This window comes from Geotrypetes seraphini, chromosome 3 (assembly GCF_902459505.1).
Source record: "Geotrypetes seraphini chromosome 3, aGeoSer1.1, whole genome shotgun sequence".
NCBI classification, from domain to species: domain Eukaryota; kingdom Metazoa; phylum Chordata; class Amphibia; order Gymnophiona; family Dermophiidae; genus Geotrypetes; species Geotrypetes seraphini.
In genome coordinates, this window is record NC_047086.1 from 338864273 (window position 1) to 338889556 (window position 25284).

The following is a 25284-nucleotide window of genomic DNA, read 5'->3' on the forward strand; positions in this document are numbered from 1 at the left end:
CTTGGATCTTGCAACCCATTAGATTATAGAAAGTTCACTATCCTATCCTTCAGTAGGATTTCCATTATCTTTCTTCCCACTGAAGTAGGGCTAACTGGCCTGTAGTTTCCTACCTCTTTGCTGTTATCATTTTGTTTTAAAGAGGGACCTCTCAAGTGTGCAAGGATCTTTTAAACACATCCTTTAGAACCTCTTTGAGCTCCCTCAGACATAGTCTGCACAACACACTTATGATAGAAAACTTACTAATTTGCAAGCAGAGACAAAGACTTTATGCTTTTCTCTTTCTTGAGCTACTTCTAGGTAACATCTCTAGATTTAGAGTCTTCACTGGGCACAAGACATTATTTATTCCTCTGTATGCCATATATATGGCTCATCCCTCCCCCCAGCACCTCATCAAAGCATTGAGTTATCAGATCTTGCATTTCGAGAATTGATTCTGTAATGGTACACTGTGTTCATCCTATCATGTTCTTAGTGGGAAGTGACCCGCTTTTCCTCTATGTTACTACTCCCCTTGTCTGTTGAATTATTAGTTAAAGTAGTCTGTGAAAAGGATATCCTTTTCTTGAACTTTCCAGTGTCCTTTTCTAGTTTTACTTCCTTCGGAAGAGTGTTCCACCATATTGCAAATACGGAATTTTGAAAGTCATTATCACAGATTAGTATATTGTGTTCTCCATTATTTATTGTGTGCTACCATATTGGTGCCATCACTGAGAACATTTTTGTCCTAACACTTTTCAGTAGGCTCACTCAAACCTGCTTCCATAATTCTTGGCCATGCATGTGGAGAGTTATTTTAATAACAGAGCAGAGGTCATAACAGCCATTTTGAGCTTTGAGCTACCATGAGTTAGAAACCCTTTTGACACTAGACCATGCCCTTCTGACACTAGAGCACCAGAGACTGTTAAGGTAGGTCCAGAGAGCCTACAGGGGATGGAGGTGTGGAAACTGAGCTGTGCTTTGCTTAGAGCACATGTATGAAACACAAGGCCCACAGGCCGAATCTGGCCCACCTGGCCATTTAATGTGGCCCGCAGTGACTGTAGTGAAACCCTCTCTAGGAACTTCATTGAGTCCTGACTTCCCCACCTCCCTGCCACTGAAATTTAAAATCTTCAGGCAGCCAACAGCATAACGAAGCCGGCCTCCTGCCATCAGCCTGCCCTGAAAGTGTTCTTTCTGCAGGATCCTGCCTACGCGGGAAGAGGAAGTGCTGAAGAAACTACACTTCCGGGACAGGCCGATGGTGGGAGGCTGGTCTCATTGTGCTGTTGGCTGCCCAAAGATTTAAAATTTCAGTAACAGGGAGGTATAGGTAGGAGGGTAAGGAACTAGGGACAGGTCATACTGTATGGTCCAGCTGAGAGGGGAGGGCTGGGGTTGGGAATGAGGGAAGGACATGGGCTGCAGGAGGAAGGGAGTTGAGAAAGCAAAAGGGCAAATGCTGCATGGGCTGGAAGGGGGTTGGGAAGGACAGAGGCTGCACGGGCTGGGGGTTAGGAAGGGAAGGAAAGAGAGATGCTGCCAATGGGTGAGGGAATAGAAAAAGAAAATTCTTGGACATAGATGTGTGGAGTGGGAGGGAAAGAGATGGTATGCATGGGGAAGAGGGAGAATTGTTGGACATGATAGTGGTGGAGAGGAGGGAGGGAGAAATGTTACACTGGGAGGTTGGAGAGATGACTCAAAGGGAGAGATGTCAGATTCCGGAGAAGGGTGATGGAAGGAGGGAAGAGAGTGATATCAGACCACTGGAATGGGAAGGAGAGAGAGAGATGCCAGACCATGGAAGGGAAGGATGGGAGAGAGATGCCAGACTGCAGAAAGGAGAGATGCCAGACTGTAGGAAGGAGAGGAGAGAAGCAGAGAGATGTTAGACCTCAGGAAGAGGGAGGGAAGGAGAGGAGAAAGATGCCAGACCATATGAGGGGGGAAAGGGGAAGACAGAGTGGTCTGACCATGGGAGAGGGATGAGATGGTGCACAGGTATGAAGGGGAAGGGGAGACATAGGGAGCAGATGGTTCACAGCAATGGGTGCGGCAGGGAAAAGATAAGAAGAAGTGCTTCATATGGATAGATGGGAATAGGAGAGAAGAAAGAGGGAGGAGATGGTATACATGAATAGATGGGAAGGAAAGACATGGAAAAGTAGATAGATTTTGAGAAGAAAGTTGAATGTTAAAAGTTAATGCTAAAGATAGATGTATACTACTCCAAACCCAAGTACCATATTTTTTGCTCCATAAGATGCACTTTTTCCACCCCTAAAAAGGGGGTGGAAATGTAAATGCGTCTTATGAAGCAAAGATACAAATTAAGGCCACTGCAACTTTTAAACCCCCCTGCCACCACTGCATCTTTTAACCCCCCCTGCCGCCACTTCATCTTTTAAACCCCTCCTGCTGCCGTGTCTTTCAACCCCCCTGCCGCCACCGTATCTTTTAAACAGCCCCCCACCGCCGCATTTTTATTTTTAAACCCCGCCATTGCTTAATCTTTAAAACTCACCTGCCCACTCGCTGCCATAGTACCTGGTGGTCCAGTGTATTTCCCGGCCAGCGGTGCACAGGCCAGAAGTGCAGGGATCTGGAGCAAGCCCTCTGCGCTCCCGCCTGGGCCCACGCCGATCTCCGAATGGCTGCAGTCAGCTCTCACAGGACTCGCAAGAACTGACTGTAGACATTCGGAGATCGGGGCAGGCCCAGGTAGGAATGCGGAGGGTTTTTTCCTGATCCCTGTGCTTCTAGCCTGTGTGCCTGCTAGCTGGGAAAATGAGAGTTGTCTAAGCAGGGAGGAATTTAAAAGGTACCGAAGGGATATGAATAAAGGTACGGGAGGGGGGATGATTAAAAAAGGTACTGGGTGGAATGTGGGGGGGGTGATTTAAGGTACTGGGGGGCACATGGTTGTATAGGAGATCATTTAAGGTACTGGGGGGCACATGGGGTATGATTTAAGGATTGGGATGATTTAAGGTACTGGGGGCATGTGGGGGTATGGGGGATGATTTAAGGTACTGGGGGCAAGTGGGGGTATGTGGGATGATTTAAGGTACTGGGGGGCACATGGGTGTATGATTTAAGAACATGGGATGATTTAAGGTACTGGGGGGGAATATGGGGGTATTGGGGATGATTTAAGGTACTGGGGGTATGAGGGATGATTTAAGGTACGGGGGCACATGGGGGGATGATTTAAGGATAGGGGATGATTTAAGGTACTGGGGGCATATGGTTGTGTGGGGGGATGATTTAAGGTACTGGGGGGCTACATGAGAGGTATGGGGCCTGCCTGCCTGCCTGCCTGTCACTAGGTCTGCCTGCCTATCACTAGACCACTATGCCTGCCTGCTCTGTGCCCTGTCTTGGCCTACCTCTAGACCACCAGAGGTGGGTGGGGACAGGGTGCAGAGCCTGGCAGAGAGAATTTGGGTCAGAATGTTTTCTTGTTCTCCTCCTCTAAATTTAGGGTGTGTCTTATGGTCAGGTGCATCTTATGGAGCGAAAAATACAATACTCAATAATAGTGTAAGAGAAACCAAAGAAACACTATGGAGTGACGATGTTCCTGAAATGGACTTTATTAAAAATGCATAAATATGTAGCAATCCATATAAACACCTTAAAGACCTAGTCTACTGGAAATACTGGATCCAACATGGTCAATGTTTCGACGAGTTTTCCTCAGGGGTCCCTGCTAGTCCTAAGGTGAAAGATACGTGGCAAGGCTAAACAATCCAAAAGTACTGGGGCTGTTCTTCCTGGAGAAGCGGAGACTCAGAGAGACATGATAGAGACTTACAAGATCATGAAGGGCATAGAGAAGGTAGAGAGGGACAGATTCTTCAGCCTGTTGGGAACCACAAGAACAAGGGGTCACTCAGAGAACTTGAAAGGGTTTAGAACCAATGTTAGGAAATTCTTTTTCACTCAGAGGGTGGTGGGCACCTGGAATGCGCTTCCGGAAGTTGTGATAGGACAGAGTACACTACGGGGTTTCAAAGAAGGATTGGATACGGGGATTGAGGGATACAAATAGAGGTAGAGATAGGATTATGAAAAGGTATAGATAGAAGGATAAAGGGGACTGAAGGGTTTTAGGCAAATTATCAACTTACAGGTCATGGACCTGATGGGCCGCCGCGGGAGCGGACTGCTGGGCGCGATGGACCTCTGGTCTGACCCAGTGGAGGCAGCTTCTTATGTTCTTACTCTTCTGCATCGTCCAGTCCTAGTCCGATCTCAATACCTTCTCCCAAAGCAAACACTCACTGCAGTGCACACCGTCCTGTGCTAGTGTGATTCCGACACCACCTTTCCAAAAGCAGAAGCTCACAGCACGCTTCAGGCATGCGTTTTGCACAACGTGCATGTGTTTTTACGTAATTTGCCTGTTTGTAAAGTGCTTTACAGTGTTTTAAAGTGCTTTTTAATGCAGCAGATATGTTATTTATCTCATTGTCTGCCCCTATGAATTAATATATATTGGGCGGACAAGTAGACCTGTCAAGTTTCGTTTGACGGAACATAAATCTTGTATTTCAACGAAAGCATTGCAGGCTCCGTTGGTCCAACACAGGCTAAATAAAAATCATAATTTAGGAGATCTTAGATGGCACATTATAGACCAGATCGAAGGGAGGGTGGGTGGTAATGAGGAATGGTGTTTAAATTTACTTGAACAGAGGTGGATTTATAGATTAAATCTGATGGAGCCTGGGGGATTGAATGGAGAGCTAGAATGGACGTCCCTGTTCTGAACATGCCGTCTGTGCGGTGATGTCAAAAGTCAGCTGGTTTGGAAAGAGGTTAAATGTGAAAGAAAAAAAGCTGCCACCATCTTGGCATACTTTAATCAGTTAGTCGGGAGGCGACAGAATGATTGTGGTGAGTGCTTGTGTAAAGGAAATTGTGTTTACTGACTGCACTCGTTGCTAATTCTAATATGTGTTTTGAAATATAATTTGATCTTGTTTTAGGGAAAATGACCCTTGATAAAGTGTATTATACACGAAACATGTCAGATCAGAGCTTTCCCCGATTGTTATAAAAAAAGATAAGTAAAAGATTTTCTAATAATTTTCATGAATTTGCATTAAAAAGCACTTTAAAACACTGTGAAACACTTTACAAACAGGCACTTTAAATAAAAATACACTTTAAAATATCAAGTAAAAATTACCTAATGAATAGTTAATAAGGACCAGTGAGGAGGCAACACTTCAAGCTTACCGCTGTGATATCATCTTGAGTGGCGAGTTGTGTTTCTGAGGTCCCGTGGGAGGCTTAAAAGAAAGTTTAAAAAGGAGCTTTTCTTGAGAAGAACTACAAAGATAAGTCTACACTATTATCGAGTACTTGGGTTTGTAGTAGTATTAATTATTTGTGAACCCAAGTTTGAGGATTAATTTAAAAGTAAACATCTGATTTGGACTCTTTGAGAAAGATAGATGTATGGCAGAAAGTGAAGGAGAGAAAAACAGCAAATGGATAAGGTGGCCATGGATACACAGTTAAGAGCACAGACAGAAGGAAGTGCAGCCAGAGACTGGGAAAAGATGGTTTGAGAAACAAAATCACTAGACAACAAAGATAGGGTAAATGATTTTATTTTCACTTTAGTGATTGAATTGTGTCAGTTTTGAGAATTTACATCTGCTGTGTATATTTTGCACTGTTCAGAAAGAAATGCATTTGTTTCTATTTCTCTGGGTTGTACTGCATGCAGAGTCTTGCATCTTAGGGTTTCATTTATATATATTAGTACTTTTACTACTACTACTACTACTACTACTATTAAATATTTCTATAGCACTACCAGACGCACGCAATGAGGGGGTCTTTTACTAAGGCACACTGGCCGATTTAGCACACGCTAAATCGGCTAGCGTGCCTCAGTAAAAGAGGGGGTTAGTTTGTGGTCCCATATTTGCATAGAGGTTATCTGTGTTTTGCATGTATGACCAAGACCAGGTGTTCTGGTAGGAATGAATGTTGAGAAGCATACAGTTTAATTTTGTGGTTAACCATTATGGGTTGTTAATAAGATAGATAGATAGATAGATAGATAGATAGATAGATAGATAGATAGATAGATAGATAGATAGATGAAAGTGAATGAGAAAAATGGTATTACAATTAGTACTATTATGGGGACAGGGTCTGGGGCAGAGTTTTCAGGCCCCGCCAAACAAAAAAGCGTTCCACTGACTATTCCTAGATTGACTATTTGAATAAAGTTTGGATTAAATATGGTAACAACTATGAGGTGAAAATAAACATGGTTGATCGCTGGAATGGTATCTCAGGATGAGGAAGGATCTATACTTCTACTAAGACTAAGTATATTAATAAAAAGGACTTAGCCTGTGTTTTAGATTTCGGCCCCTTATGTGATTAAGTTTGACACCCCTGGCTTAGAGGGTTAGGGAACCTTTGGAAGTGAGACTGTGCTTTGATAGGGGTTGAAGAGTGGTTAGGATCCTGTGGAAATTTGGCTGTGCTTTGCTGGAGTGATGGGGTGTCAGGAGACCTTGTAAGTGGGGCTCTACTTTTCTGAGTGAAGTGGCTTTGAAAGTGGGACCATGCTAAGGAAAGCAGCTTTCCTGGGAGGGGGGGATGGGAGGGATAGTGCTCTTAAGAGGACATTTGGGGAGGGGGATAAGGGGAGCACAATGGATTGGTTGGTTGTTACCTGGTAGTTATGTAGTTACTAACCAATGTTCAATAACCACATCCACATAGCTAAGGGGCCAAACATAGGACAGCTATATGTGTGGTCTTATCTGGTTGCTTAGCACTAAATGTCACCAATAACTGCATACCTCCTGGCTCCTCCCCAACTTGGATCACCCCTGTAGTGGCCACTTTTGATTTAAGCAGTTAGAGCAGATATTTGTTTTTATCTTGTGTGTTTTAATTCGTTTAGTCTTTTGGAAATGGTATAAAAAAAGTTTTAAATAAATAAGTATTCAGCGGCACTGAATATTGTTGTGAGCCCGGCAAAGTGGGAACTCCTATACATGGCCAATAAAAGTTTTTCCTTCTTTTCAGAAAGTTCTAGAGAAATCATCCATTAGACATCAAATATGGCTATATAACCCCCTTTATGTGTAACTGGTGAACTCCTTGTCATCAGAGATCACATGTCACAGGTTAACAATTTTACCTATTAAGAAACTATTAATGATCCCAGTAACACACAAAGAGGAGAGTTGAAAGTGGTGTCATCTGGTTTAAAAAGGAAGCAGGTAGGTAAAATAAAACACAACTTGTATGTATATTCTTGCAAAGCACAATTTTCAATTAAACAATCTTTTTAAAATTGAGAAATTTAGATTGCATATTTACCCCAAAACATAATTAATTAAAAACGATTTACCATTATTATTATTTTTTTTTATAACTGAGAAATTTTGTGATGGTAAGTGCTTTATTGACTGCATAGAAATCCAAGGTTGTCTATTTATCTACAAAACATATAAGGCTGCATAATTTTAGTGTAAATTTCACTACTATTTTGTGTTTGCCTCAATTCTCTTTTGTAGTAGCCACCTCAATCAAGCAGTGATATCAATTACGAATGACATGGGGACAAATTTGTCCCCGTCCCCACAGAAATTCAATTTCCCCATCCCGTCCCCATGAGTTTTATTGCTGTCCCTGTCCTTGCCCCATTCCTGTAAGCTCTGACATAACCGCACAAGCCTCAAATACTTATGATTTAAAAGTGTTTGATGCTTGTGCAGATGAGGACGGAGCTTTCAGGAATAGGGCAGGGGCAGGAAAAGAACTCACGGGGGTGGGACGGGAAAATGAGTTCCCGCGGGGATGGGGAAAAATTTGTCCCCGTGTCATTCTCTAATTTCAATCTTAATGCCTCTAGTCAAGGTGCCCAAAAAAGGGCTGGCTATGAGCTATGTTCCCTCTAAGCTATTGCTCATACCCTCTAGGAGTGTCGCTCACAGATTTTACATGGCTGCTCACAAAAATACTTGCAAAAATGGAAAATTGTTGGTTTTTAGAACTTGTTGCTCACACAAAATTTTTTTTGAACTTGTTGCTCACATGGGATAAAATTGTACCCGGCCAATCCTTAGAGGTTGAGGAATGGAGGGACAGGAAAGATATGTTACAGACATTTAAATACTTGAAAGGTATTAATATAGAACTAAATATTTTCAAGAGAAGGGAAAATGGTAAAACTAGAGGGCATAACTTGAGGTTGCATGGAGGAAGACTTAAGAGTAATGTTAGGAAATTCTTTTTCACGGAGAGGGTGGTGGATGCCTAGAAATGCCCTCCTGAGGGAGGTGGTGGAGAGGAAAACGGTGATGGACTTCAAAAAAGCGTGGGATAAGCACAGAGGATCTCTAATTAGAAAACAAATGGTATAAATTAAAGAACTAAGGCCAGTGTTCGACAGACTTGTACAGTTTGTATCCCATATATGGTGATTCGATGTAGGATGGGCTGGGGAGGGCATCAACTTGGACTCCACTAACTTGGACATGAGGACATTAATGGACAGGCTTTACAGTAGATATCCTGCAAACAACAGAATGGTTGGATAGGCGAGAGTGAGCTTAGATGGCAACTTCAGCAGTTGGAACCTAGGACAATACCAGGTGGACTTTAGTCTAAGGCCCAGAAATTTCAAAGAAGAGACAAGTTAATTTAATCATGTATTTTTAATGTGAATAACTAATGGACAGATGGTGGATTGTTCAGATCTTTATCTGCCATCATTTACTATGTTACTATATTCAAAAGCCATTTACACAAGTAAATGGTGATTTACCCGAGCACAGTAAATTGGTTGTGTAAAACTTGCCCACCCTCCCTGTGGATACAGTCACAGTTATTTTATTTGATATACCGCAATTACTAACAGGAATTGTCAAATCAAAGCAGTTTACAATAATAAAACCAGGGATAATAATAACAGGTAAAAGTATATGCTTGAGCAGATGCATTCCCCAAGAGTGGGAAATAAGCACATAAGCATTGCCTCTGCTGAGTCAGACCATAGGTCCATCACGCCCAGCAGTCCGCTCCCGCGATGGCCTCCCAGGTCAATGACCTGTAGTGATCTATTACTCTACTATTCTATTACTTTACAGCCTTCTGTACTGTATAGTAACCCTCTAATTGTACCCATGGATCCCCTTTTCCTTCATCAACTCGTCCAATCCCCTTTTGAACCCCAAAGTCGTACTCTGCTCTACCACCTCCTCTGGAAGCGTATTCCAGGTGTTCACCAACCTCTGCGTGAAGAAGAACTTCCTAGCATTTGTTCTGAACCTATCTCCCTTCAATTTTTTTGAGTTGTAGTGTATGTGATTTTGTATTATAAGATTACATGCCTTTTGGAAAGAGGGGAAAAAAGGTGCATATATCTGCAAGTACTATCTCTCTAGGCGTCTCAGTGGTTCAATTGAAAATTAGTTCAAACTGTGTGAGCTGAAGTACTGACAGATTTTCAAATATCTAAACTTAAAAGCAAAATTTAAAAAGTGTATTGTGAAGCTTGATTTTGAATGGTTATATTTTTATGCAATCTACTGGCCTCTTTTATTATCATTATTTTAATCTATTTTTAGCTAATGAAGAGAGAATTCTTGATTCATTTGGTAGGGCTGCAAATCTCAAAGGGTCATAAAGAAAGTCAGTCAAACAAACTGACCCCACTTTTTATCAAGCAGTGCTGCTGAGCTAAGCACCAGTTCTGTGGGTGCCTGAGTACCCCCAATATTTTGGGGACCTCATATGACCAGGGCCAGCATGCGGTCCACCTCCCTCCCTTCCCCTCACCTTCCCGCAGTGGCGTACCAAGGGAGGGAGGGCGGTCCACCGCAGATGCAGCCCATAAGGAGGTGCTAGAGGCCAGTGTCATGAACATTTTCCGGCAGCAGCAGCATTCACAACTCGCTGCTCTTGTCAGCTTTGGGCCTTCCTCTCTGCTGGGTCCCGCCTACTTCATGTTTCCACAAAGGCAGTACCCAGCAAAGAGGAAGGCCCAAAGTCAACAAGAGCAGCGAGTTGTGAACGCTGCACTGTCAAATGGGGAGGGAATGGCAAAGAGAGGGAGGGGAGCGGAAAGGGAGAGAATTGCTGCACCTGACTGGGGAAAGGGAGGGAAAGGAAGGAAGGAAAGGAGATGCCAGACCATGGAAGGGGAGGGAGAGATGTCAGGGTTTGGAGGGAAGGGAAGAAGGCAGAGGTGCCAGACCAAGGAGAAAGGAAGGAGAGGAGATGCCAGAGCATGGAGGAGGAGGGATAGATGGAAGAGAAGGAAAGGAGAGAGATGCCAGGACATTGGGGGAGGGAAGGGAAACATAGAATATGACGGCAGAAAAGGGCCTACGGCCCAACAAGTCTGACTAATGAGAAAGAAAGGAGAGGAGATACCAGACCATGGAGGGGGGAGGAAGAGATGGAACGGAAGGAGAAAATAGAGATGCCAAGGTGTGGTGGGGAGAGAAAAGAAGGAGACAGAGATACCAGACCATGGGGTGGGATGGGAAGGAAGGAAGGAAGGAAAAGAAAAGAGCGATGCCAGAGCATAGGAGAGGGGTAGAGACAGAGCAAAATGGAGAGGAAGTGAAGCTGAAATGAGTCATGTACAAGAGACACAGGATAGACAGTTTATGGAAGGGACATAGAAAAAGGGAAGATGCCATATGAAAGGCATATGAAAGGGGCAGACAGTGGATGGAAGGGACAGCTCAGGAGGACAGGCTGGATGAAAGGGGAAGATGCTGCATGGAAGTGTAAGAGAGGACAGATGTAGATAGAAAGAAGAGAGTGAAGCGAAGATGATTAAAGCAGAAACACCAAATGGAAGAAAAAATATTTTTTTGTTCTTACTTTAGAACAGTGTCTCACAAACTTTCTCAAGCTGCGGCACACTAAAGGTAGTGGCTGCAACTAGAGGTACCCGGAAGTGTGCGGGCATCGCCATGATGACATCAATGTGTGACATCATCATGTTGATGTCCCCGCATACACAAAGGCGCTTCAGATGGGCCCTGAGCCGCCAGTGGGGGGTGCCAGCAGGGAAGAGAGGAGAGGTGTTGGTGCTGGCTGATTGCCTACAGGATGTGCCTCTCGCTGCAAGAGGCACATTCTATAGGCAGTCAGCCAGTGCCTGCACTGGTGCCTTTCCTCCTCCCCTGTGTGCCACGGCACACCTGAAATCTCAGGAGGCACACTAGTGTGCAGCAGCACACAGTTTGTGATACACTGCTTTAGAATAAAATAGTATTGTAGTTGTATTGATAAATGTTTATAAACAGAAAATGGAAATAAGGTAATCTTTTTATTGGGCTAATTTTAATACATTTTTTTACTAACTTTCAGAGTTCAAATCCCCTTCCTCAGGACAGGATACCTGAAGAAGGAGGTTTTGGCCTCTGAAAGCTAATTGAAAAATGGATTAATCCAATAAAATGGTATTTTCTTATTTTCCATTTTTGTTTTATTTCTATTTGTTAATTTGTAAAGTAGTGATTGTTATTTGTCAGGTTTTCAAATTTACATCTACTGTCTTTATATTTTACACAGTATTAGGGGGCCATGTTTCACTCTTTCTGTGGTGTTTCACTGTATGTAGAGTCTGGCTTCTTACTGGTTCAGTTTAACTTTTATCTACATATTTCTATTTTAAGTTTGTGATTACTTATTCCATACTGAGTGAGAGTATATCTGTGTTCTGTATGTATGAAAAAGACATTGTTTTCTGTTAGCATTGACTGAAGGATTGATCTGTATTAATCTGGCTTGTTTAGTTTTATAATGGGTGTATTGATGTTCTAGTACTCACTGCAGTGTTTAAGATGCTGCCTTTTCCTAGGTGCACCCTTGTTGTGTGACTGACTCATGGATTATTACTAACATATTTTTTTATTAGGAAGGAGGTGTTAAAAAATGATCAGACCCAGGTGTCAAATATACTAGGTACACCACTGCTGTCCCAGTTTCCTTTCAAAATCAAAATCTTTTCCAGTGGGCCTCAACGTGGCAGCCATTCTCACAAGCTACCAGCGCTGCCTCCAAGCTCTCAGCCTCAAAGCTACTGCGATCCGTCTCCCTCTGAAGCAACTTCCTGTTTCTACCTGGGAGGATTGTAGCAGAGAAAAAGCTTTAGGGCAGCTTTAGCAGCCTGTGAGAATGGCTGCCAAATCAGGGCCTCTCTGAAAAAGAAGATTTTGACTTTGAAAGGAGACCGGGAAGGTGAGGGGAAGGGAGGGAGGGAGATGGACAGAAGGGGAAGAGACGCCTGGACCACATAGCCCCCTGGAGCTGTTTTAAGTTGGGGTGGGGATGGTGAGGGATGATAGCAGGGGGAAACGCAGATAGGGGGGAGGGGAGATGTTGCACACCAAGGAGCAGAAAGGAGGAAGGGAGGGAGAAATGTTACACTGGGAGGGAGGAGAGAAGATCCAAGGAAGGGAGACATGTCAGATTCCATAGAAGGGAAGATGGGAGAGAGAGATTCCAGACCAGGGAATGGAAAGGAAGGAGAGAAGAGAGATGCTAGACTAAGGGAAGGAGAGGAGAGAGATGCCAGACCATAAGAAGGGGAGAAGGGATGGAGAGAGATGTTGGACCACAGGAAGGGGAGGGAAGGAGAGAGAGATGCCAGGCTATGGGAAGAAGAGGAGAAAAATGCCATAACATAAGGTGGGAAGGGGGAAGACAAAGATGTCATACTACAGGAGAATGGAGAGAGAAGGAGGAGATTGTTCATAGGGATGGAGGGGGAAGGGGAGAGAGAGGGAGGAGATGGTGCACAGCAATGGATGTGGAAGGGAAGAGAGAAAAAAATGCTTCTTAAGGATAGATGGGAATGGGGGGAAGAAAGAGGGAGGAGATGGTACACATGGATAGATGGGAAGGGAAGACATGGAAAAGTAGATAGATCTTGAGAAGAAAGCAGAAAAATGGAATAAAATTGAATGTTAAAAGTTAATGTCATTAAAAAAAAAGTTAATGCCAAAGATAGATGTAGGGCAGAAAGCGAAGAAGGAGAGAAAACCAGCAAATGGATAAGAAGGCCCTGGAAACACAGTTAAGAGCACAGACAGAAAGAAGTGCAACTAGAGCCTGGGAAAAGATGATTAGAAAATTAAATCACCAGACAATAAAGATAGGAAAAATGATTGTATTTTCAATTTAGTGATTTAAATGTGTCAGTTTTGAGAATTTATATCTGCTGTCTATATTTTGCACTGTCCAGGACAAAATTATTTTCTTTCTGTTTCTCTGGTGTTGAAATCTGTATAGAGTCTGGCACCTTAGGGTTTCATTTGTGGATATTAGTACTTTTAGTTTGGTCCTTTATTTGCATAGGGGTTATCTGTGTTGCACATGTGTGACTAAGGTCAGGTATTCTGATAGGAATGAATGTTGAGAAGCATAGAGTGTAGTTTAATTTTGTGGTTAACCTTAAGTATTGTTAATAAGATTATGGGCTCCTTTTACTAAGTTGCATTAGGGCATTAACGTGCGGAATAGCACACGCTGAATTGCCACATGCGCTAGACCTTAACACCAGCATTAAGCTGGCGTTAGTTCTAGCGCGCAGTAATATCCTACGTGTGCTAAAAACGCTAGCGCACCTTAGTAAAAGAAGCCTTATATTGTATGTGCATATATGAAAAATGGTATTACAATTAGTACTATTATTGGGGGGGCGGAGTTGTTGAGCACCCCCAATCATTTTTGAAAAGTTGGTTCCTATGAGTCAAATGCTGGGCCGCCCATAGGAATAGAATGGCGGTTCTGTATTTAGCTTGTGCTGCTTGATGAAAGAGGGTATGAAGTGTCTCCTATAGCATGCTTTCTCCCGGAAAAGTGTGAGAACACAAATTTGGGGATGTACAGATCTAGAGCACCTTGAATGCAAACATAATTTGGGGTAGATCTCAAGGCAGACATATTTGCCAACTGGAACTGAGAAATTATTCTACAGAACTGTACAGACTTCTTTATCAGGAAAATGTGTTTCTCAGCAATATTTTTAAGCCATGTTATTTATTTGTCCATCAAGGTCTTGCTGAATTTAGCCCTCTTGAGAGTCATGAGCCTTAATGTGCAAATCACAGGAAGAGTTCCTCCTCTCCCCCACCAACTATTTTCCCATTTTCTTTCAACACAGCCTTTGCAGTGGCAGTCGCCTAGTCAAGAGGCATAAATCTATACTCTCTTTCAAAATCTAGTACAAGATTGCTCTCATATTGGCCAGTAGTTGTAGCCAGACACACTCCTGTAGGCTGCATTCCAGATTTCTGTGCTTTTTCCACAGCAGAGGCACTGGGTACACTTATTTAGCTATTTTGTAGATTAAACACTATGGGGCCCATAATCGAAAGAGAAAAACATCCAAAAACCGGCCTAAGTCGGCACTTGGACGAACATTTCTCAAAAACGTCCAAGCGCCGATAATCAAACCTGGTTTTGGATGTATTTCTAAACGACTTAGGCCCCCATAGTGCCGCTCAACGTCCAAAGCTAAATGAGGCGTTTCGGGAGGAGTGTCAAGAGCGGGAGTTGGGCGGGACGTGGGCCGGCTTAGACTTAGTCGTACAGCACGTATAACCAAAAGTGATACAGCCCACAATCGACGGAACTTGGACGTTGTTACTTAGACCATGTAAAACATGGTCTAAGTCACAAAAACCCACCTAAACTCACCAGATATGCACTGAAAACACATAAAACAGACCCCCACACACTACCCCAGTGGTCACTGACTCCCCCACCCCCATAAAAATTTTAATCACAACTTTAAAATTCAGCCTCCAGACCATCATCACCTGGCCGCCTGGCATAGGAAAGCCTAGTCGTCCAGCACAGAGGCAGCTTAAGTTGTCTTGGGGGTTGGTTAGGGACCCATAGAGAGGAGGACCCAAGCCCATAAGCCCCTGTAATCACTGCATTGATACTTAAACATGTGCACTGCCCTATACACCCCCCAAACCCTTTTTTACTGGCATATAAGTGGCTCCTACAGCCATATGGGCTATTGGGGTGGTAGATAAGTGGGTCTAGGGGATTCTGGAGGTGGTTTGGGGGGCTCACCGTCACCTATAAGGGAGCTGTAGTGAGGAGAAGCCATGGCACCCTGTTTGTGAAGTTCACAGCAGTGCCCTGAAAGGTACCCCACTATTTAGGTGCCCTGTCTGGGTATTCTGTCCATCACTTTGCAGGCCCCTCCCAAGTCCAACAGAGCTTGTTCTAGACGTTTTGGACTTGGACGGACATGTGCTTTAATGATCAGATCTTCAGGATGTGTAATTGGACGATTTTCAAAAGTCAAAAGACGTTGGACGTCTCTTTTGAAAATGGGACTTAGGCTCTTTTTGACTTTGGACGACTTGAGAAATGGGCGTAAACGGACTTAGACGTCCCTTTCGATTATGCCCCTCCACGGCAGAAAAGAGACAAAGTGAGCTTTTGATAGCATAGCAATAACTTCTTATCTGAAGATCATGCATAGGCAATCTTCAAACTCATATTTACAAAGTAACTGTTAGCAATACTTTAGTTTATGGTACTGCTGTTTCAAAAACTCCTATTTATTGAGTGTGGAATTTGTTTTCATTTTATGGTTTAAAAACATCAGATAATGAATTATGAATCTGTGACATATGAATTTCTATAGCACCCGCATCGACAGATTCTGAATCGTAACTCCATTGGCTTGGCAAAAATAAGTAAATTTTAGTAGCTGTGTAAATAACAGGCTTAGGTTAAACAAGATGAGGATGATGGCAATTTTGAAAAACTTAAGGCTTCATTTTACTGTAAATTACAATGCAAAGTGCTTTATCCTGAGACTGAGTATTGTGGCAAAAGCTAAACTGGAATTTTTTTTTTTAAATGAGTGCCCAAATACAACCTCCTTCAACTTCCTTTTCTTCAACATTAACAAGACTGCTTTAACCACGCCAGCCCACTCTGAGTAATTAAATCAATCCTTTGTACTTACCGTATTCTCCTCTAGTGACGGTACCAGATCTGATTATATGCTTCATGCATATTCAAAGTAAGGCACTGACAGCTCTTTAATGAGCTCTTACTTAATCAGTATGAACAATGTTCATCTTGTTCTTTTTTTTTTTTTTTCCTCTTCATACATTAGCACAGGGAACAGTAAAGGAAAAATGAAACATTCAGCATTCATTTGAAAAAATATATTGTACTTTGAAAAGTGTCTAAGCTGCAGAAGTTGCATTCTGCCCTTTAAAAGTCTGATGGACAAATTGGATTACTAGTATTGGATTAAATAACACATGGTTAGAGGAGAAATGAGAAAAGCTAGCTGTGATCGGTGGCTTTAATATTTTTTTGTTTCTTATAAAGCTGACAAGGTCTTTAACCAGTTATTAAAGTCCGGATTAATTTGTAATTGTTCAACTTGTTGTCTTTAAAAGCTTTTTCCCCTGTTTAAAAAAAAATCTAAAAAAAAATCTAAAGCAATACGTATTATAGGAAAAGTAGGTTTTACTTTATTGTGCCATTGTTAGATTGCCATCATATTGAACCACAGAAGATAAGCAGTTTTAAACACACAGGATCGATGTGGCCTCAGACAGTTTTTGTTCCATTTAAATAATCTGTGTGATAGTGTTTGTCTGGAAGGCAACTTAGATTCTATTATCATTTTGAATTTCAAATGTTTCTTAGAATTAATATTTTTCACATTTTTCAAACTTGCCACAAGAGTCATTGTATGAGCTTCCAGTATATTCAGAATAACTTAATTACAGAGTAAGCATGTGAATTTAAAAAATATGTGCTTTTATTTTTATAGGGATTGATCATAAATAACGTATACAAATGTGTGGGTTTTCCTAAGTGTCACCTGTCTTTCATTGCAGTTATTGTATTGCTGATTCCAAACTGTATTAACATTTAATTTCTGTTTGAAAATAGTCATTTTAAATTAAACTTTCAGCATTTTAATTTGTTAATGTGATTGTGACAGCTGACAATATAGGCACATGTGTCCTATAAACCTCCATCTATTAATATTGCACCGTGTGTCATTTCATTGATCAAAAAAATGCCTTCACCAGGATACAATTGGCCATTTTCCAAATTGCATGCTTTTTCTTAGCTTTTTCTTTTTGTTCTTTCTTCTTTTGTTGCTGCTTAGGGATTTGTGCCTATCGCATCCCGTTTCACATGACCAATGTCAGGGCATCACATGGCTGAAAGTGAATACAAATACTGCAACCCTAAAAGACAGATTTAAACTACTGTAAAACAATAAAACCTTTGATCTTTTAAAAAAATTTGTTTCCAAAAATTTTCCAAAAGAGATGCATCTGTGTAGCCAATTTTTTGACCTCATAATAATGCTGAGAAGATGTTTATAAGGAACAAGAGAAATTCAGATTTGTATTCTATTTCACAAAATTTGTTAGAGATAGAAATTGGAAATAGTGTACTGTAAAAGATAAAATAGGATCAAGAAAATTAGTATTTTCATGATCTAAGATTATTTATTTATTTTTTATTTTGTTTAAAAAATTTCTTGCTCACACATACAATAACATTCAAGAATGTAAATCTCCATAAAAATTGTCTTCATTCACTATAATCCCTCCACATACGATAATGTCAACGTCTCCATAAAGTATTAATATTCATTCATTTAAATGCCTCTACAAACAAAGTGGTTTTCAATACTTTTGTGAACTTTTGTAAATCCGGTACTGCTCTCAATGGTCCTGTCAATTTGTTCCATAATGACACCCCTGCAATTGAAATTACAGATACCCTTGTTTCATAGTGTACTCATGAAAACTCATTTAGTGACAGTTGTATTGCCCCTTCCGATCTTAAAGATCTAGAAGGCAGATAGAGTGTTATTACCTGTGTTAGATACCACTTAGATATGGATGGATGTTGTTTTTTCACTCTGCAAATGGGATGGGGTGGGGGGGAGGGAGTTTCATTTCAAGGATTTTGCCTTTTAATATCCTAAGCTTTGTGTTAAAAGTATTATGAGCAATTTGTTTAATATGTTTCTTCTGCTTTATTGTATGTTACTATATAAAATTTCAATAAAATTTTGGAACTGAAAAAAAGATACCAGGGAATGTTGGTTTAATTCCAGCATTTATATTCCACTTAACCATGTAGCATAACATTTTGAAAACAGCTTCCTAAATCAAACATTACTCCTAGGCAACCATCTGTTTGTTTGGTATTGAGAGCTCTTCTTTCTTTATCGCTCTCTTATTAGGCATTGGCAAAACATTATATGCACAGCCTTAAATCTCTTATTCTTGGGAATGTCGAGACATAATAAGCAGTATCTCTAAGTATGAATAGGAAATATATGTAAGCATATGCCACAGCGATATCACTTGAGTTATAAATGTGGCAATACAGAAGTTAGTTATTTCATGCTTTCGAACAAGAGCTCAAGGGGTCATCTAATGTGTCATCAGTATCGTAAACAGAAAATATTTTGTTGTCAGTAGGGCTCACTGCCTTGAGGTTGTTAAACCTAATGCTCAGAGTGTAAAGATATACTTACAATTTTTACGATCTTGTGTACTAAAATCTTCTGGGTTTTGGATTCAGTTCTGAAGAGTAATATCAGCAAATTGTTAAAGATGGAAGATGTTAGCACTATTACCTAGACTTCCTGTGATCTTTCTGTCAGCCTTGTAATTTTTGTAATGATTTTTTTGTGTGTGTGTTTCCTCTTTAAAACATAAGAATTAAGCCTCTGGAGATGATTTAAGTATTGGAACACTTTGTTTAAAACTGAATTCTACCTTACATACTCAAATATAAACCGAGACTTGGGGCCAAAAAATGGGGGGTCTCAGTTTATATTTGAGTCTACTACTGTAGTTTAAAAAAATATCCAAATTAAGCCTACCGGGCTGGGGGAAATGGAGTTGTGGGTCAGAGGCAGGCCCGACATGCGAGGCAGGCAGCTGATTCCTCCCGGTGGTGGCCGTGGCAGTATTCCATGCTGTTTGCCGGCCACTGGGAGGAGGGGGGGAGTGAGGAGTCAGCGGCGCATTTGGATTGTGAGCAGCCCTTCCTTTGGTCCTGTCCCAGTCCCACTAAACCAGCTGGCAATAACAAAACCAGACACCGCAAGGGTCTTCCCTCTTGCTAAATCGCTATAGGCTCTGCCAGTTGATCCCGCCTCCCTCTTAAGGTACTTCCTGATTTTGAGGGGTGGGATCGAGATCAGCAGAGCCTATAGCGATTTAGCAAGAGGGAAGGCCCCCGCAGTGTCTGGCTTCGTTATTGCCAGCCAGTTTAGCAGGACTGGGACAGGACCAAAGGCAGGGCTGCTCAATCCGGATGTGCCTCTGATACTCCCCCCTCCTCCCAGTGGCTGGCAAACAGCATGGAGGACCGCCACAGCCACCGCCTAGAGGAATCAACTTCCTGCCTCGCATGTCGGGCCTGCTCTGCGACTCTGTTGAAAGAAGCAAATGGTAAAAGGTGATGGGGAGAGATCTTGGATGTAGGTGGAGGGAGAGAGAGAGAGATGAGGTGTTGGAGGAAAGAGAGGAAAGGATATGCTGGATAGAGGGGGCAAGACAGTAGATACTGGTTAGAAGAGTGAAAATAAAGGAGGAAAGAGAGAGAAAGAGAAGATGCTGGAAGGGGAGAGAGAGGGAAGAGTTAGCAAATAAACCTGGAGAAATAGAAGCAGATGGAGATATAGAAAATTAAGTGGAGGAAAACTGAAAGGAAAAGGTTAAAGTTAAGATGGATGTAGGAGAAGAAGTGAAGACAGGAATGAGAGGAGGCAGATAGACTTCAGACCCTGGAAAGAAAATTAAGAGACAACAGAAGAAAGCAGAAACTGGGATAAACATGAATAAAATAGACAACAAAGGTAGAAAAAAATAATTTAATTTTTAATTTCATGAACAAAAGATGCAGTTTTATTGTAAATTTGCAGCTTTTTATAATTCAAAGTGTAGCGTGCTGTTTCTGTTTCTCTGGTGGTGAACTGCATATAGTTTCTTGAGGTTTATTTGATTTTTGTCTATATTTATTTAAGTTTGTGGTTGCTTGTAGTTGTGTTTTCCTATGTAGGGGCCTTATTGTGAATATGTTATCTTTGGGATATAAGCATCACAGATATTTGTATTATGTTTAGTGACTTACGAGGTAGCTGATGGGGAGGGAGGATGAACAGTCTTTATAGATTGGCTCACCATGATAACCCAAATTTCTAACCTCAGTTTATATTCAAGTCAACCTTTTTTCCCCCCTTCTTTAGAGGGAAAATAGGATACCTCAGTTTATATTTGGATCGGTTTATATTCGAGTATATAAGGCACATAGTGCACCTAAAAAATTGATGCCTAAGCAGTATTCTGTAAATGGTGCCTAAATTTTGACTTATGCTCAGGAGCTGCAACTATTGCACCAGTGGATATGTGGTGCAAAACCTCACACCTAAAGTTAGCCATAGAATGTCCTAAATCTATAATTACATGTGTGACTTTGAGGTACATTCCAATCCGCCCAGGACCCTCCCATTTCCATGCCTCCTTTTTGGTACCACACACAAATTTTAGGTGCATACCTTTAAATTAACTGGCTAATTGGCTCATTATTTAGCTTTGTGCACGCAATTTGGGCACATGTCCAAATTTGCACATGCAACTCAGAGCCATTTATCGAATTTTGGCATTACTTAATTTAAAACATTCTACGAGGAAAATGGGATAGAAAATGAAATAAATAAATACTAAAACTGTATATGTTTTAGCTATATGAGTGTGACAGGTCTGGGCATACAAGTATTTAAGCATAGATACATTCTAATTTTCTCCTAGTAGTTTAGAATGAATCCCCCCTTTTACAAAAGCGTAGTGTGATTTTTAGCACCCACCGCAGCAGTAACAGCTCCTACGCTCATAGGAATTCTATGAGCGTTGGAGCTGTTACCGCTGCCACTGGTGCTAAAAACCACACTATACTTTTGTAAAAGGGGAGATAAATATTCCAATGCAAAATAAAATTGATTTTATATGTTTGAAAATTGCCATATCCTGTTATACTGGATTTTTTTTTTCCATTTTAACATGACCCACAAATCCTCTTACAGGGCGAAACAGTGAGGAGGAAGAAGCCATGATGCAGGAATGGTTCATGTTAGTTAATAAGAAAAATGCCTTAATCAGAAGAATGAACCAGCTTTCACTTCTGTGAGTACTGATATCTTTTATAAATATTGAGTAAAGTAACATTGTAGTCATGTTAGTCTACTTGAATCTATGGAAATAAAGATCAATAAACAAAGATTAAAAGGTCTTTCTACTAAATTGCAGTAAATATTTGCACTCACTGCACCTTAAATTCAAGTGCAAGAAAAGTGCTGTTACTGTTAGGAGTATTTCCAGCATTCCCTCTGCTTTTCTGCACAGACAAGTTCTCTACTGCACATTAATGTCAACTGCAATGCTGAATGCACATTTGAAAGCGTGCACTACATACCATGTACTAATTGCAATGTGCAGTTAGGGCCAGAGTCTATACAGGACACCTATGTTAGGCGCCACTAGGTGCCCTAATCATGGACGCCTAGCAACACCTAACTTTGGGGTCAATGCAGAATTTTTTATGTGTTTTCACACCAGTTTTCAGTCAGTCAACAAAAAAAAATACTAATTTGTAATTAACAATTTAGTGCCACAATCTTAGCATGTAAAGTTAAGATTCCCTTTTATCCTGCTAAACCAGTCCAGACCACTGGGTTATGTCCGCCTACCAGCAGATAAAATCAGAGAAACTGAACTGTTTCAGTGATATCAACAATATAATACAGTCAGGACCCCTTTTCTCCAGTAGACGAGGTGGGTTGGCCTGGCATAAATAAAGCAGACCAAGAATCTGTACGGTCACAAAAAATATATTTATATTAAAAAAATATTTATATTAAAACAAGTAAGACATGATAAAATCACAGACTGAAAATAGGGCTGCATTGGGATAAGTCTGTAGACCAAATAAATGAAAACAAATAAATTAGTCACATGGATAATAACATAAAAATAATTCTAGTGCAAAGGGGTACAGCAGGCTTGACAAGTGGGCTTCTTCCCTTCACCTGCAAGGCTTGCAGAAGGCATCATCTCCATTTTTTAACTCTGCCTCCTGTGTTACTAGGTAGTGCCTCAGTTCCTCAGTTGTTCCTTCTGCAAGTGAGAAGAGAAGATATCTTTTCTTCTGTTCTGCATCTGATTTATTATTTTCAGGTTTTATCCAACTCTTGAGGCTTCTTAGTGCTTCAGAAGTTCCCAGGATTCCTGGGACAGCTCTGCCTGGGAGAAGATAGTCTCTGAATCAGAGGGCTGTAGCTGTTGGGGGGGGGAGGGGGAATCCTTTTTTGTGGGGTCCAGTGTTTCAGACTCAGAGCCTGTCTAGAAGGCAGCCTGAAGAGACAAGTGGCTGAAGAATCCTAGAGGCTTATCTGAGACAGAGATCTTCTCCATTGTCCAGCTGCAGTGTGAGCTGATGCAGGCACAGCACCAACCAGTTCTGTGAGTATAGCCTATTATTGTCTATAAGAGACTTCAGAATGGTTCGGGAACTGGACTTTTGAGGGTGTCTGGTGCTTCCTATAGGTTCCCCTCCTCCAAAAAAAAATCACTTTTCTTAAGATTGATATAACTCTCCTGGGCCATTTTTAGTGTAAAAATGCTGCTGGAACAGCCATCTTGGATTTCCCAATTTTATTTTAAAAGCCTCTATATCTCTCAAAACACTGGATTTTTTGAACAAACCAATGTACGCCACCCAAACCAAACTGGATTTCGCAATAACTACTCAACTGAACTGTCTTTACTCGGTCTTACCTCCACCATATACTATTTCCATGATCATAGAAAATCAGTGCTTCTAATATCCCTAGACCTATCAGCCGCTTTCGACACAATTGATCATGATCTTCTTCTTAATCATCTTAAAAATAGTGGCATAAGAGTACACTCTAAAGGAATATCCTCTTCTCCAATTTTTCAAACCTATGGTGTCCCACAAGATTCAATATTATTCCCTTTACTATTCAATATCTTCCTAGCCCCTCTCTTGACACTAACTCAATCAATTGGATTCACCCCTTTCTCTTATGCTGACGATATTCAACTTCTTCATCCTATAAACCCAGCAAAAATCAATGACATTCAAGAAATGAATCTCAAACTTGACAAAATCAGCCTATGGTTATGAACCAACAGACTCTCCTTGAACATAGCAAAATCATGAGGGATTTTATTCCCAGCAAAAAAGCAATGACATCTTAGTTGGACAAATATGCATTGACTCCACCCCTCTCCAATTTGAATCCAATCTAAAATTATTAGGAATCATCTTTGACAAAGACCTTAACTACCATGATCAAATTAGTTCGGTCACAAAAAACAGTTTCTATAAACTCTGTCTAATACGTTCCATCACCTCTGTTCTAGAGCCCACGTCTATTCAGATCCTTATCCATTCTCTGGTCATTTCACACTTAGACCACTGTAATTCTTTATATCATGGAATAACCCAAAAAGAAACCCACCGACTCCAACTGATACAAAATACTGCAGTTAAACTCATTTACAAAGCTAAAAAATATGACCACGTCACCCCACTTCTTTGTGAATCTCATTGGCTACCAGTCTCACATAGAACAACATATAAAATACTTTTACTAGTTTTCAAAATTAAACTTTCTCACTCTCCCGCATTCTTGGACAGATATCTTATTCCACATGCTCCATCTAGGGCCCTTAGATCTTCCAACCAAAATCTATTAACAGTTCCCTCAATCAAAGACCTATACTACACCAGAAATACCATTTTTTCCGTAACAGCCCCTTCCCTTTGGAATGCAATGCCACCGCATATCCACTGCAAAAATTCTTTAAACAAATTTAAAACCAATCTTAAAACATTTTTATTTAACAATGCATATCAAATTTGCAGCTATGCATCATAATCATGGAAAACTAATACACACAAAAAAACAACAACAAATAAATAAACAACAAAGAACCACTTCTAAGAAGCAATTTCCCTTCTGTTTTATCCTCCCCATCTTCCCTTCCTTTTATTTCTTATTTTTAAAATGTAATTAAAACTTTCATTCTCCCTAGCTTTCCTCAAATCACACCTTGTTTTGTCTTCACTACCCTTTTTTTAACTTTAATGTTATCATTTAAAAAAAAAAAAAAATTAAAACTTTTAAAGATCTTTTTAAGATATTTTAAATACTGTAAACTGGCCAGATACTTGTGATGGCTGGTATATCAAACTAAGAATAAACTTGGAAACTTTCTACCCCTGTATCATGCTAGTTTTGAACTGGCTGGCTGGCTGAGGAGCATCCATGTGCCACATGCCGTGGGGCATGTGGGGGGGGGCATTGGTCTTAGCCCCCTCTGGTCCATCTAGGGTCTTAGATTCACAGGACACTCATTTCTTGGGGCATAAATCCTCCCCTAGAGCCCTCAAATGGTGATTCGGTGTTGGTGGCAATATGCAAATAAGGAGATGCCTCTGAACCCAAGAGGACACAAGAAGTTCCCCTGCAGCGATTCCCTGGAGGTCCAGGTCAGGGATTTGACTCTGATTTTGTAAGTTTGATGTTTGAAGCTTCAGTCTGGAGTATCTCATAATGGTGGTGCATAGATGTTTACTTTGCAAAGCGCAGTTCCCCAGGAGAAAGCTTTACCGCAGGAACCGGAGGTCCAGTCAGAGAAGGACTAGGATGACTGGGGGTCTGGATCAATGTCTTTACTTCCTCAGAACGAATCCTCATAGCGTGCAAATGTGGTTGATAACAGCCAAGAATCTGTGGCAGCCCTAGACCAGGGAAAGGACCCAACAATGTGCAGACATTTCAAACCTGTGAACTGTATGGAAGTCATTACAGTATCTTTGCATAAATTTAATTTGGAACTTCCACAGATTTACACAGCACAAATTTCACTTATGAGCTGTTCTAAGACCCAGTCCACATTTTGTCCTTTGCATCCAGAAATAATTACAGAGGAATTCCTAGACTTGCTGGATTTGACAGAGGCTTACTTACGTATTCCCATTTTCCCAGCACACAGAAGGTTCTCAGGTTCTATACTGGAGAGGCATTTCCAATTTTTGGTGCTCCCATCCAGGTTGGTAATGTTGCCCTGCACCTTTACAAAGATGATGGTGGTATCTGCAGCACACCTGTGTAAAGCAGGGTTCAGGTTCAACTATGCTTGGATGATTGGCTGA

At 41.2% G+C, this 25284-nt stretch overlaps 1 protein-coding gene across 8 annotated transcripts in view; it reads left to right on the plus strand.

Annotated features, from left to right (window-relative positions):
• EHBP1 (EH domain binding protein 1) overlaps nucleotides 1–25284 on the plus strand; it is a 617593-nt gene that overhangs the window by 545141 nt on the left and 47168 nt on the right. For all 8 annotated transcript variants that reach the window (XM_033936740.1, XM_033936741.1, XM_033936748.1 and 5 more), the window contains one exon: nucleotides 21125–21224. In XM_033936740.1, coding sequence (XP_033792631.1) covers nucleotides 21125–21224 — 100 coding nt within the window. The remainder of the gene's footprint in view (nucleotides 1–21124; nucleotides 21225–25284) is intronic.